General features: G+C 30.9%; 4 protein-coding genes across 4 annotated transcripts; 2 read left to right on the top strand and 2 right to left on the bottom strand.

The window, feature by feature from the left end:
* Nucleotides 1-659: 659 nt before the first annotated feature.
* Nucleotides 660-4,809, bottom strand: LOC128962676 (neutral alpha-glucosidase AB-like). Its single transcript, XM_054309072.1, has 9 exons — nucleotides 4,507-4,809; nucleotides 3,820-4,247; nucleotides 3,172-3,372; nucleotides 2,722-3,114; nucleotides 2,372-2,656; nucleotides 2,131-2,315; nucleotides 1,637-2,051; nucleotides 1,225-1,567; nucleotides 660-1,152 (listed from the first exon to the last, which is right to left on the bottom strand). The coding sequence occupies exons 1-9, from the start codon at nucleotides 4,611-4,613 to the stop codon at nucleotides 762-764; spliced, it is 2,748 nt and encodes a 915-aa protein (XP_054165047.1). The 5' UTR covers nucleotides 4,614-4,809; the 3' UTR covers nucleotides 660-761.
* A 164-nt stretch (nucleotides 4,810-4,973) lies between these two features.
* Nucleotides 4,974-5,966, top strand: LOC128962677 (probable cardiolipin synthase (CMP-forming)). The gene is made up of 2 exons (XM_054309073.1): nucleotides 4,974-5,322; nucleotides 5,393-5,966. Exons 1-2 carry the CDS (start codon nucleotides 5,044-5,046, stop codon nucleotides 5,963-5,965), a joined length of 852 nt encoding a protein of 283 aa, XP_054165048.1. The 5' UTR covers nucleotides 4,974-5,043; the 3' UTR covers nucleotide 5,966.
* Nucleotides 5,967-6,343: 377 nt separating this feature from the next.
* Nucleotides 6,344-9,389, bottom strand: LOC128962360 (pyruvate dehydrogenase phosphatase regulatory subunit, mitochondrial-like). The gene is made up of 3 exons (XM_054308734.1): nucleotides 8,255-9,389; nucleotides 7,354-8,193; nucleotides 6,344-7,275 (listed from the first exon to the last, which is right to left on the bottom strand). Exons 1-3 carry the CDS (start codon nucleotides 9,270-9,272, stop codon nucleotides 6,344-6,346), a joined length of 2,790 nt encoding a protein of 929 aa, XP_054164709.1. The 5' UTR covers nucleotides 9,273-9,389.
* Nucleotides 9,390-10,835: 1,446 nt separating this feature from the next.
* LOC128962359 (uncharacterized) lies at nucleotides 10,836-11,597 on the top strand. Its single transcript, XM_054308733.1, has one exon. It carries the CDS (start codon nucleotides 10,836-10,838, stop codon nucleotides 11,595-11,597), a length of 762 nt encoding a protein of 253 aa, XP_054164708.1.
* The last annotated feature ends 1,968 nt before the right edge of the window (nucleotides 11,598-13,565 follow it).

Below are 13,565 nucleotides of genomic sequence, written 5' to 3'. Positions count from 1 at the left end.
AGCTATGACATGTATTTAACTTAATGACAATTTCAAACATTATCATTATATAGAGTCAATTAAGCGATTGTTACATGTAGATCAATAAGTGATAAATTAAAATAATTTTTTTATTATACACTGTATTTATGATTATTACTTTTAGTTTCATTTGTTTTAAAAATAAAAATTTAAAGACATTGAACTTCTAACTTAAATATAAATAACTATATTATTATTATGAAAAATATTGGGTCAAATAAATGTCAAGGTGTTAAATGGGAATAAAATTATGCGCTATTTTTGATTAATATATACTCTATAAACGTATTATTGTTAGAATTATTAGTGTACTAAATGTAAATTATAATGAAATTGTAATTAATTTATATAAAAATATTAACTTTATTTGCTTTTGAATAGCCATTGGTCTTATATCTTAAAGATACCGTACTTAAAGTTTGTCACTCATATTGTACAGTAAATTATATTTCAATTAAATTTACGTCAAACCAATAAAAAATTATTATTAGTACCGGTAAATAAAAATTATACGTTTCAATTAAAATTAATCAGTATCAAAAAAATCAATCAATATAATCAGTTAAAATATAAGTTTCAAATTCAATAATTTATTTTATTTTAATTCAATTACAAGTTTTGTAAGACTAAATAGCAATCAATATGATTAATAAAATAAAATTACTAGTAATTTAATTAAAAACAATTTACGGTATGTGTTTGTGAAAGATTAGCTATTGTATACCCAAACGTATAAACATTTAAGTTATTTTAATAGTCCAGTTGCTGGTGAAGCTCAGTGCAGGTTTGCGTACAACTAATATACGCTTTGTTTGATCGTATTTAAAGGCCAGTTGTGTTGTCTTCTCTTCGGATGTGATGACAATCTTCTGAGGTTTCGATGGATATCCAAAAATAGTCACTCTTTCGAGCCATGCCTTCGATTCATTCCATTTGCCATCAATTAGTTCATAGGTTAATGTCTTTCTGTTGAACTCTATTTTGCTGTAAATATGTTTTCCATTCTTGTAGTCAAACGTCTGTCCGTCGTCCAGATAGAGCTGACCATTAGCTGAACCACTATTATTGAGAAATACATCCAAAGATAACGGATCGTGAATTGTCAAAACGGCACTCCTTCTCATACGTTCTCTAAAAATATAGAAAATCATATTATTATTATAAACTGTATTTTTTTTAAATTTAATATTAATTATTACTAACCTTTTTGCCACAATAGTGCCACTTCTCTGAAACACTGGAACTGTATTGAGATCGGCCTGAACTGTGTGTGAATGGCCGCCACTATAAACATGATGTGTCTTAACATCAATCCAAGCAGTATTTCCTTCAGTCGGGAAATAAACAGAGACAGATGTTTCGCCCTGTGTTTGAATTGGATGAACTAATAGTGCGTCGCCCAACATATAGGCGTCATCGATAGCAAATGATTGAACATCTTGAGGGAAATGCATCCAAAGCGGTCGCATTGGAGGCATTCCTGATATTTCGTTCTCGTAAAACAGTTTATACATTAATGGCAAATAAGTGTAACGCAAACGAATTGCTAATTAGAAAAATTATATCATCAATTAATTATAGACTAATTATATATTAATATTTATTTAATCCATACCATCTCTAATAGCGAGTTTAGTTGGTTCAGAGAAAAGCCACGGTTCACGACGTTTAGTGTCGAGATGTGCGTGACCTCTGAAAAACGGATGGAATACTGAAGTCTGATACCAACGGACTACCAATTCCTCTGATTCCGGGTTAAAGAAAAAGCCGGGAATATCTGCGCCAATAAATGTTATTCCGGTCACAGAATGTGATAATAGCATCGGTATAGTCATTCTCAAATGTTCCCATTTAGACATATTATCCCCCGTCCAGGCGGCACAATATCGTTGAGAACCAACAAAAAATGATCGGGTCAATATGAAGGGTCGAATATTGGGTCGGTGTTGTACCATACCCTCATAAGTCGATTTTGTCATTAGAAATCCATACATGTTATGCAGATCCCGGTTCTCTACACCACCATAATGCTATAATCGAGAGAAATACAGTATAAACGATAATAAACTACCCGTTCAATCAAAAGTATGTATATATTATATGTATTACTTTCATATCTCTCGGAGACGTTACTTCAGGTCCATTGAACATCGATGGTTCATTCATGTCGTTCCAGATGTCGACTAAACCATCAAATCCTGGATAATGCGACGGTGCATACTTGTCGGACCACCACTTACTGGCTTCGGGATTAAGATAGTCGACCCACATTGAGGTGCCCGGCCAACACCATCCTATAAAAAATTGTATTATAAATAAATTTATTTATTTTAATAGATTATAAGCAAACCTTCATAATCATTATCTTTGGTATCTTTAGTAAAATATCCATATTTGGTGCCTTCAGTATATATGTGATAATTGGGATCTTTTTTGATATGTGGATCAATAATTGTAATCAATCGGCGACCTTTCGATGTAAGATTTGATACCAAAGATTTTGCGTCACCAAATGTCTGCGGATCCCAAGTAAAATACTTCTTCGATTTTGATTCCGTGTACTCGATGTCCAACCAAATGGCATCCATAGGAATGTCGTGTTCATCGGCACTAAAATCAACTTCACTTACTTCTCCTTTTGATAGCAAAAAAACAGAAATAATTATAAAATCAATTTTGTTTCGTATATTATTGTCAAACCTTGAGTCCAATAATTCCATCGGCACTGATGGTAACCAATTGAATACAATGGCGGCAGTTGTGTAGTACCCGTTAACTTTGCATTCTGTGACATAACGTCACTCGATTTTGGCCCCAATAAGAAAAACACGTCAACAACGCCGGTCTCACTGAACCAATGAGTTAACTTGTTTTTGGACTCTCCAGAAACCAAATTAGATATAAGACCAGTTAATCCAGTATTGGATGACTCAACGTCTATCCAAGTCTCCGATGGATTGAGCCATAAAAGACCGACAGTACGTGATGTCGAGTGTGCTATCATTAAGGGATAGGCGCCATACAATGACATTGGCGTTTCGATTTCATATTCAAAGATATCGACATTATAGAGTCGATAGGGATCAGTAGTTCCTGAAAGAAATTATCAACTCATTTAGTATTACAAGAATTACAACTAAAATTTTATACCTTTAGTATTTTTGAGGGCAAACCTATCGGCGTGTTCTGGTATACCATAGACGTACTCGAAGTCGACAAATGAGAAATCGCAACCTACAGACATCGGGCCATACGGTTTGGTGTCGGTATGCGATTTGAATGACTCTTCCCAACAACCGTCAGTACATTCCTCAACCGGTTGTTGTTGTTGGGCCTCATTGTTCTCTCCTTCTGTATAATCAATTACACAAATTTAAATTAAATAACAATAAAAATGCCAAAATTAATTTTAAAAAATTATTTTAAAAATGTGTTTCAATCAATAATTATTTGGTGCATCAATTGGCTAATTATTTTTTGGATATTAGGAAATTGGGATAAAGACATAAATGTGAGGAACAATTGCTTTTTTGATTAATAATTAGCCAAATTAGTGATGAAAAAAGATTATTTAATCGCACCGTTAGCCTCATTAGACTCTAATGTCTCATAATTGTCAAGCGAGTCATCCACTTCTGGATTATAGTATTGATTGGGATTATCATCGTTTAAATACTGATAACCGTCTAAACAAATTTTTTTTGTTAAAACTTAAATCTTTTTAAAGTATTTGTAGTAATATTTGCAAAATTTTAATATTAATTATTCTTCGATTAATATATCAATCATTTTCAATACCTGTCGGCTTTGGTCTCGTGTTTTCAAACTTGAAAAGTCCTCTTTGGTTACCACTGATGACCAGTTTATCATCGCTGTAGACATCGATGCGAAACGGTTTTCCATTGACAACAATCTTATTCTTAGTATTGTCGAGATGTACAGTAAAACCGTCAGATGACTGGTCAGTAATTTCCAGTTTAGCCTGAGGTATGTCCTCAAGAAGCGCGTCTTTGGCTTCAAACCTATCACGCAATGAATTTAATTCATTGACCTTAAGTCTGGCCACTTGTCCGCCGATCAACGAATAGAGTATGGCCTGTAATGTAACACCTGATGCCGTGCTCTTAAGCTTAAAATCTACCGAATGTCCATTAGATGACTGGACAACAGATTCAGTAACAACAACCCATTGATTGTCTTCAGACGGAGTTTGCTGTCGGTGTCGGCTATTCAGAGGACAAATAAATAACGATATTTAATACCCGTATAAGAAAAATAAATATCATATAATTTATATGTGATATGAAAGCACCGGTATATAGAGCTACGTGTGCTAATCGGATACAACTCTCAATTGACAATAATTTATATAACATTCAAATTATAACAAATGAAAGTTATGTTAAAAACCGGTAATAAAAACAATATAACAATAGTGTTGGCCAGTGGTCGTCACCGATCCCGACCATCATAATCGGTACTCACCGACAAAACCCAGCCTGGTCACACGTCCGGAAGTTTGACCGGTCGGCACATTTGGCCAAACATATTACCGACAATAATAAACAAACTGTTAATAATAATAAACGCATAGTGTATTTGTTTTAATAAAACATTTGTTTAGTTAAAAGTTTATAAAAATAACTAAAAAAATCAACAAATCATTAAAATAATAAATATATTAAACAATTGTGTGTTTAATGATAATCACTGTATTTTAAACACTATTATACTGTAAATCAATGTATTGTTAACTAATATATACTATTGGAAAGTGAATGGTATTAACAGTAATACAATATTAGACTATATTTTATATTATTATTATTAGAGAAAACTTGTTGTCAGCACTCAATCAATAGACTATTGGATAACAACACGTAATGTTTAATACAATACGACTACACGTGTGTTAATCATTAATAATGTCATTCAATGAATTGTCCCCCAAATTGATGTTTAATACAACTAAAAGTGTGTTTTATTAGACGTTATTGATGTTTGTTATTAAATACCGATGAAATGTATGTGAAATCACTGTTTCGGCGGACACTCGCAATGGCCACCAATGTGTTGACCACCGCTGGACACATACCGCGCAATGCGGCCATTGACTCAGCCATTAGTAAACGATTTATGTGTGTCCGTCACAACTGTCTTCAGCTAACACTTGATCGGCGAAGTCATGATAATCACCGAAACAGTTCTCTACAGAAATCTATGTATCCATTGGTCACAATCGGCGTCAATCGATGGCATACTAGTGGTGGTCAGTCATCCGATAAGCCAAACAGTGAAGACGTATGTCTTTATTTCACAATAAAACTTATTGACTGATTGTCTTTTTACCGGTTAATTGATTTGTCCGCAGAAAGTGTTTACAATTCCTAACGTTTTATGTATGACTCGGATAGCAATGACACCAGTGATCGGCAGTCTTGTCGTTGACCAACACTACACAATTGCACTGTCATTGTGTGCCATCAGTTCAATTACCGACCTTTTGGACGGCTATATTGCCCGACGCTTTAATTCGGTGTCCAAATTGGGTACAATTTTAGATCCATTGGCCGACAAGTTTTTGGTGGCGACACTGACTATAACACTGACTGTCGTTCATTTGATACCCGTGTGGTTAACTGTACTGATCTTATTGCGTGATTCACTCATACTATCGTTGTCTATGTATTTAATGCACCGAACATTAAGTCCGCCGAAAACACTTAAACGATTGTTTCACATATCGACCGAAATGTCTAAAGAGCTGAAACCGACATTTATCTCAAAAATCAATACTGGCTTTCAGTTTTCATTAGTGACCTTTGCGTTGGCCTCACCGGTATTCGGTTATGTAGATCACTGGACACTTAGTGCCTTTCAATGGGCTACCGGCGCCACTACACTAGCCTCGGGTCTCAATTATTTGAAAAAATTGAAACATTAAGTGGTCATAAATTCAATTTTTTAAAATATTTACAAATTTTTAAAATACGGTAATATTTTAAATAAATATCTTTTATCTCATATTTTGATTTGATATAAATTAAGAGATTACTGTATTTGATTCGTTATACATGTAGATAATAATTGCCAAAAATAATTATGTATAGAATATATTCTAAATAATTTACTATTATTATTATTATTAGACTATTTAAATAAATATTTTATAACAAACAGATCTAATTTATTTTACAGTGATTTGGCTTTCAATTGAAAAATGTCATAATTTATATTAAACATTTTAAAAACCTAAAATTATAAATATTATAAACACATAACACAATATTATTTTTTTTGTAACAATTATCTATAGCTATGATCACTCGGGCCCGGATCGGGTGGCCAAATAAGTGCCGCTAACATCAGTCAATTTGGGCGAATGAATATTAGTGCGGGCTTTATATCGTTTGCCACCGATTTCCACTTCAAATCGTGACTTCAAAATAAAATCATTAGAGATGACTTCGTTTAGAGGATGTCTAATAAAACCTAGACATACGTGTCGGTTCAAAGTGAACCCGTAGCCGGTGGTAGTGGTCAAACCTACCGGCACATTGTTATCGTATTGTGAGTCGCAAATAAAGATGGGTTCGCCACCCCACGGCCATATCGGGTTGTGCTCATCGAACTCGTCGAGTAATAGCTGAACATACCGGCGCCGAACCCCTTCTTCTTTTTGTTTCAAGAGTGCACTTTTGCCGAGAAAATCTTTGTCAAACTTGACCCGAAAACTGCGACCACATTCAAAGGGTGTGGTAGTCGTATCCAAATCTTGCCCCCAAAAAGCGAAAAACTTTTCAATTCTAAGTGTCCGCATAGCGATACTACCGGCGTGTCTCATATCGTATCGTTGACCGATACGCCACAGAAGGTCATAGACATGCATTGCATATTCGTTAGGTATGTATAGTACCCAACCTAACTCTCCCGTATGGGTTAAGTTACATACTCTCACTTCAGATGCTAAACCAATAGCTAATTGTTTATAAGTAAAGAATGGAAATGTATTCAATTCTGATGGATCGGCCAATACTTCACTGAGAACCAGCTTAGATAGCGGACCCATTAAACACAGGGCAGTGTATTGTCCGGAAATGTCTTTAATGTCAACATTTGATTCTAATATATTAGATCTGATCCATGATATGCAACGGGATTGTTGTTCTGATGGACCGACTAACATATACTGATTATCGTCCATTCTTATAAGTGAGACATCATTTTCATAGCCACCCCTATCGTTTTGCATACCTATCTCAAAAAAAGAGAAACAACATATAGTAATATGGTGTCGGTTAAGAGCAAACCGCTAATAAACTAATAGCTAACCCGTGTGAACAATAGAGCCCACATTGACATCGATATCGTTAGAGCAAAGATATTGTAATAGTTCGACCACTTCATCGTTGGTTGACTTGAGTTCTAGTTTTGTAAAACTACAGTAATCGAGTAGAGCTACTCGTTCTCTACACGCTTGGTATTCCTCTCGGACGGCATCCAACCAATTGGGTCGACCAAAAGACTTTGTTTCTAAATACTTGTGCTTCAATTGGACGGCATTTGCCGACGTTTCACTATCAGACTTATCCGACATGTAATCATCAATATCTAAGTTGTTTGGATCGGGCAAATAGACAGCGGGTCTCTCATAACCCATAATTTGTTGAAACAGAGCGCCCGACTGTTTAAATCTGGGATAAAGTAGACAAGTCTTGAGTCCGTGACCCGTCTCATAGTCGTTATGAGGCGACGGAAAGTTTATATTATATCTGGCTTTTGCTGGCACTTCTCTCAGTCGATCAAATAGAAAGATACGATTGCTCTGCGATGAAATGAATCGGCGCGGATCTAATGACCAAAAATCGTGGCCAAAACTGTTACCACTTTTAGTGACAATGTCTGTGATTAGCCGACCGGCTCCAGCAGCTAATTGAGGCACAACACCGGCAGCCAATAAATAGTTTCCTACTTCTGGTACTTCGCCGATCAGTGATCGTCCATCGGGTGTAAAGTTTTCAAGTCGTGCTATTAGTTTATGTAGTTTTGCGGAATTCAGAGCTGGAATGGTATCCAGTATTGGCCTTAATATACGATAGAAGTCGTCCCAATTCTCTCTGATTAGTGGTATTTCGACATTCATACCACCCGTCCTATCATTTTCACTGAGAACTAATAATGTGAAAATTATATAACATTTTATAATTAAACTAAAATCATAAAAAATTAATACTTTTTTGTAATATTTTAGCAACTCTTTCATAACCCGTCAGATGTACGGAACCGTCCGATGTTTGATAAACAGTAAATCGTTGATCAAAGTCGTGAACAATCGGCATATAATTACTTAGACTATTACTATCACCGCTGGGTATATCAAATGGTTTAGTGATCATCACTTGATTGTGTACGCAAAGTGTTGGTATCCTAACTCTTATGGGACACCGTTTAGCTATAAGTCTGGTTAAGTAATTGTTGGCGGAGTTTATGAAATACTGGCAATCAATACGTTTAACGCGATTAGTCTTGTAATCAATGATCTCTACATTTGATATCCGATTACTGTTTATATTAATCTTATTCAGCAAAACATTGTCATAAAACTTGACGCCATTGTCGGCGGCCAACTGACACAATCGACGTTGTTGTCCATCAATATCTTCAATGATACTATCGTTTGGCACATACATACCACCCAAGAAGTCATCGCAGTTCAAGACATGCCCATAGCGTCTAATTATCTCATCTTTGGTCAACAATTGATTTGCTTGTTGATTATCGGCTACAGTGGACACAATTTTGGCCGATGAGATTCGCCGGCCAAACGAGTCGATTGTCAACTTGTTGTGCGCCAAATACAGAGCACCGCATTGGTTGACATCAAACAATTGTTTACTGTATTGTATAAGTTGTGAGACCCGCGGGTTCGCTACATTCATGTGACTTAATAGACATGTGTTGACCGTCGGCTGACCAACAGCTGTGCCAATGGTGCTGTCAAACGACTTGTTGCCAGTGATGACAATACAGTTGTGGCCAAAATTCTGCGCTTCCGATAAATGATAGGCAATGGATGCGGCGGTCAAGTCGTTGCCATAGATGACTACTTTGGCTTCAGTCGGCAACTGTTGGCCATTGAATGTTGTGTCAACGGCGGCTGTGGTGTCCAATTGACGACTGCTTAAGACATTGGATGTGTTTATCAGTGTCTTTAACAGCGACGACTTGGAGATCACCTGCGCTTTGATCATCACTTGTTGTGACAGACAATCACAGACCACAAGACATGGGATTAAATGAATGACAAAAATATTTTGTTTTTATTAACATTTTATTAATCAATAAATAAATCATAAAATTATTTTCCGGTGTTTTTCAGATTTCATATATTGATAAACATTAAGTTATTTTTAATCAAAAATGTTTCACAAATTGTTTGAAAATAAAATTGATTTTCAATACAAAAGGGTTTTTAAAATATGTGTCTTTAAGTTGACGTAATTTTTGATCATTTATTACAATACTTAAAGATTTAAATTTATTATTAATAATAAGTTATTACTTGTTATTATTATATAATAAGTAATGTTTAAATAATTAAATTATAACTTAAAGTTATTATAAATATATCAAATATTCGGTAGAATATTCTATAATATAATTTCAATTTTTATTTAATTGAAAAAAATGTTTTATTAAATAACTTTATATATAATTTTAAAAATCTAATTTAATTTAACGAATAAACTAATTTATTTTTAAAATAAAATTTAGAATATGAATAAAGTAAGATCATTGTAAAGCACCATGACACTTTTAATCTATTTTATTTGAAAATATGATTATTTATATATATATAAAATTTATATATATATGGAATTTTGAAATGTGTGTTCAATGAATTTAAAAAAAAAACTAATTTATTATAATAAGAGTATTGATTAAAATATTAAAGATAAAAATAATGATATATCTTGTTATTATAGATGTTATATAGATTATTAAATATATCTGACATCTATTTCCTATAGTATAACATACTATAAGTTATGACAACAAATTTTGCTTACATTAAATCTAATTATTAATACTGTTTATAATTTTATAATAAATTTATTGAATTAAAAAATATTTTTCTAAAATCAATATTTATTTATGTTTGATTGTATTTTATAGACTAGTGAACATAAATTTGATAATATTTCCTGTTATTAAATCCAAATTAATACAATAACAAATTCATAAATTAAACACAATTTTCTATAAGATAATTAAAATTAGGAAACTATTAAAATTAAAATTATTATAACAAAATTATTTTTGAAAAATTATGATGATAAAATAAATTTACTAAAAATACTTTTTATTTTTAAAAACAAATAAAATGTTTTTTTTAAATAAATATAAATGTTTTATAATCTATTGCATAAACTACTGTATATATTATATCAAATGACATTATTTTATTTTGCATTATTTTTCAGAAATCACTAATACTTTACTTAAAATAATAAAAATCTAAAGCTTTTACATATTGTACTAAATAATAATTTATTATTAATAAATGATATGTTATTTAGGATAATAGAACAAACATCACGCGTTTTAATTAAAATTTATAAACTAATAATTTTAATGATAAATTTTTTAATAAAAATTATTTACTTTTATTAAATTTATGAATAATGATATTTGTTAAAAAATGTCTATTATTTTTGTTGGCATTAATAAGTATTGGTTTTTTCCTATTTATAAATCAAGAATCAAACAAATTTAGTGAAGAACTTAAACAATGTTCACAAATAAGTCAATCTATGGATGAAATGACATTTGAACACAACATCACTGGTTATCCACAACTAATTGTACCAAATATTGTTCACTACGTGTTGTTCACAATCCATGAGATAGAGTTCGCGCACTTTATATCCATATTATCAGTACTGAAGAATCAAAGACCAGAAATCATTTACATTCACTGCGATTGTCATCAAATCAGTGGTCAATACTTCCAACGGGTTCTCAAAGTGGCCGATAAAGTCAACACTAAAGTTATTGTCAGATATGTGGACAAACTTACGGAAATATTTGGTAAAAAATTAAATTGGATTGAATGGCACGCATCGGATATTACAAGAATTAAAGTATTGATAGAGTTTGGGGGCATTTATTTGGATAGAGATGTATATGTCGTAAAATCATTGGATGTTTTTCGTAAATATGAAATGACTCTTAATTGGGATTTAAATCAATATTTAGCGATTCAAACAATCATTGCTCACAAAAACGCACGGTTTTTGAAATTAATATTAAACTCATTTCATAACTATAACTCAAATCAATGGTATTTTATTGGCGAATATCCCACCAAAACATATCTCTGGAAACAACCGGAACTAATTCATCGAGTTTTAGGCGGATTTGGTGCCGACGGACCACTAGTTTGTCCCAAAGTTTTCAGAATCTACTACAAGAACTGGAAGACAGAATTTTACGCCATTCACATGAATTTAAGAGGAAATGAAATTTCATGGAAAGACTGGTGTTTTGGGAACAATTCACCAGTCTTTCCATGAAATTTGATGAACAAAATGTGCGACAATTGAATGTGACTTTCGGTGAAATGGTTACTGAACTGTTAGATTTTGAAATTAAGTGATTTATCGTAAAGTATATTATATTTTAAGTCAATAAATAAATTACTAATTTGTGATGACAAAAGAATTGTTTGAATTTGAAGCTAATGTTTGATTTATATTATATTTTATTTTTCAATAAATTAATTATTAATTATTATTTTTTATATAACTAATAAAAATATATTTTTAATGATAATGTTTAACGTTTATTAAAAAAATCATTTTCAATAATAAATGTTTTTTAAATATGTTTTATTTTAAAGTTATTTGCGATAATTTAGTGTAATAATTAATTTAACTTTTTTTAAAAAATTATATCAAAATTACAATAGAATATACAATATTTTATACTATTTTGTAAATTTTAAATTTAATATTAAACTCTAATGTATCAAGCGAGGTTAAGCAAATTTTGGAAATTGATATTTTAATTGATATATTTTACTATATATTATAATTTTATATAAATATACTAAATTTTAGATCAATCGGATTAATATTTTTATAGTTAGCAAATAAAATTAATTTTGTTTATAATGGGAGGTATACAAAAAAAACTTACCTCTAAAACAATTTTACCGTCCCTTATATCAATTGTCATCTAATTTTTTGGTGACATTATAATTATCAATAGATGTTTTTAGGGAAGTATGGATCTGCTCCTCAAACATTTACATAAAATTATCAATAATTATTATATATATATTGTAACGGTCGGGGAGTTTAAAATTTATAAAAATTATGTAACATCACATGACAAATTAATTAACACAAAAAGTAGTTTACATTATGTGACTTAATTGACTAATGAAAATATTAATTATAAATTTTATGAATTATTTATTATATTAACAATGATTTTTGATAATTTAATGTTTAGAAAATTATAATTTATAATTTAATAAATTATACGAAATAATAATCTACATATTGTTTTTAACTATATATTGCATTACATTAAAATTACATTAAATAATTTAATAAAATAATAATCTTTCTTTTTTTTTAAAAAAAATATTAACTTTTTAACAGAAGAAAACAAGGTTGCGATCTGAGGGGGTAGAGGTAGGCAACCCTGGTTACTAACTATACATTAAATATTAATTAATTTATATTTTAAATATAATTTATTTTTTTGAATTGTTCAATATTCTTGTCATTACATTAGTGTAATTTAATATAAACTAAAGTACATATACTGTACTTGTAGTACACAAAATACAGTAAATATAATTAAAATTTAATTGTCATTAAACATTAATTGTCAAATTTTGTTTAAAGAAAATATACGAAATGAATTTGCTATAAAATATTTAAAAAAAAGTTTTATAGTTAATTCTAGAAAATAAAATTATTATAACTAAAATAATTTTGAAGAATACACAATTAAAATTGATACAATAATATTGAATTAATACTAACTATTATAAAAGTTGTAATTTTATAAATTTATTTTATAAAATATAGCAAATGTGATGTTTAAAATTTTATTTAAATTTTTATTATTATAATTAAAAATCCAATATAATTTTTTTTTAAATCGATGTATTATTTCTTAATAATATAAGACACAATGTCACAAACAGGTAATCACAAATTGGCTTTTTTTATTGTTGGCATTAGTAAACATTGGTTTTCTATTATTTATAAATCAAAAATCAAACAAATATAGTGATGAACTTAATCAATGTCCACAAATAAGTCAATCTATGGATGAAATGACATTTGAACACAACATCACTGGTTATCCACAACTAATTGTACCAAATATTGTTCACTACGTGTTGTTCACAATCCATGAGATAGAGTTCGCGCACTTTATATCCATATTATCAGTACTGAAGAATCAAAGACCAGAAATCATTTACATTCACTGCGATTGTCATCAAATCAGTGGTCAATACT

The sequence above is a fragment of the Oppia nitens genome, unplaced genomic scaffold (genome assembly GCF_028296485.1).
Source record: "Oppia nitens isolate AA-2021 unplaced genomic scaffold, nextdenovo-longstitch-racon4-pilon3 scaffold6_pilon_pilon_pilon, whole genome shotgun sequence".
Taxonomy (NCBI): Eukaryota; Metazoa; Arthropoda; class Arachnida; order Sarcoptiformes; family Oppiidae; genus Oppia; species Oppia nitens.
The sequence above is the reverse complement of the archived record's forward strand: the minus strand, read 5'-3'. Positions and strand labels throughout refer to the sequence as shown.

Bases quoted from the DNA above. Each gene is read 5' to 3' on its own strand.
- LOC128962676 (XM_054309072.1), bottom strand. From the start codon at position 4,613: ATGCGTTTATTATTATTAACAGTTTGTTTATTATTGTCGGTAATATGT. The intron at 3,373-3,819 runs GTATTGAAAATG...TTGATTATACAG, and splicing joins CACGAGACCAAAGCCGACAG to AAGGAGAGAACAATGAGGCC. The intron at 2,052-2,130 runs GTAATACATATA...TCTCGATTATAG, and splicing joins CGTCTCCGAGAGATATGAAA to CATTATGGTGGTGTAGAGAA.
- LOC128962677 (XM_054309073.1), top strand. From the start codon at position 5,044: ATGTATGTGAAATCACTGTTTCGGCGGACACTCGCAATGGCCACCAAT. The intron at 5,323-5,392 runs GTATGTCTTTAT...ATTTGTCCGCAG, and splicing joins ATAAGCCAAACAGTGAAGAC to AAAGTGTTTACAATTCCTAA.
- LOC128962360 (XM_054308734.1), bottom strand. From the start codon at position 9,272: ATGATCAAAGCGCAGGTGATCTCCAAGTCGTCGCTGTTAAAGACACTG. The intron at 8,194-8,254 runs GTATTAATTTTT...TCACATTATTAG, and splicing joins TGCTAAAATATTACAAAAAA to TTCTCAGTGAAAATGATAGG. The intron at 7,276-7,353 runs GTTAGCTATTAG...TTTTTGAGATAG, and splicing joins GGGCTCTATTGTTCACACGG to GTATGCAAAACGATAGGGGT.
- LOC128962359 (XM_054308733.1), top strand. From the start codon at position 10,836: ATGGATGAAATGACATTTGAACACAACATCACTGGTTATCCACAACTA.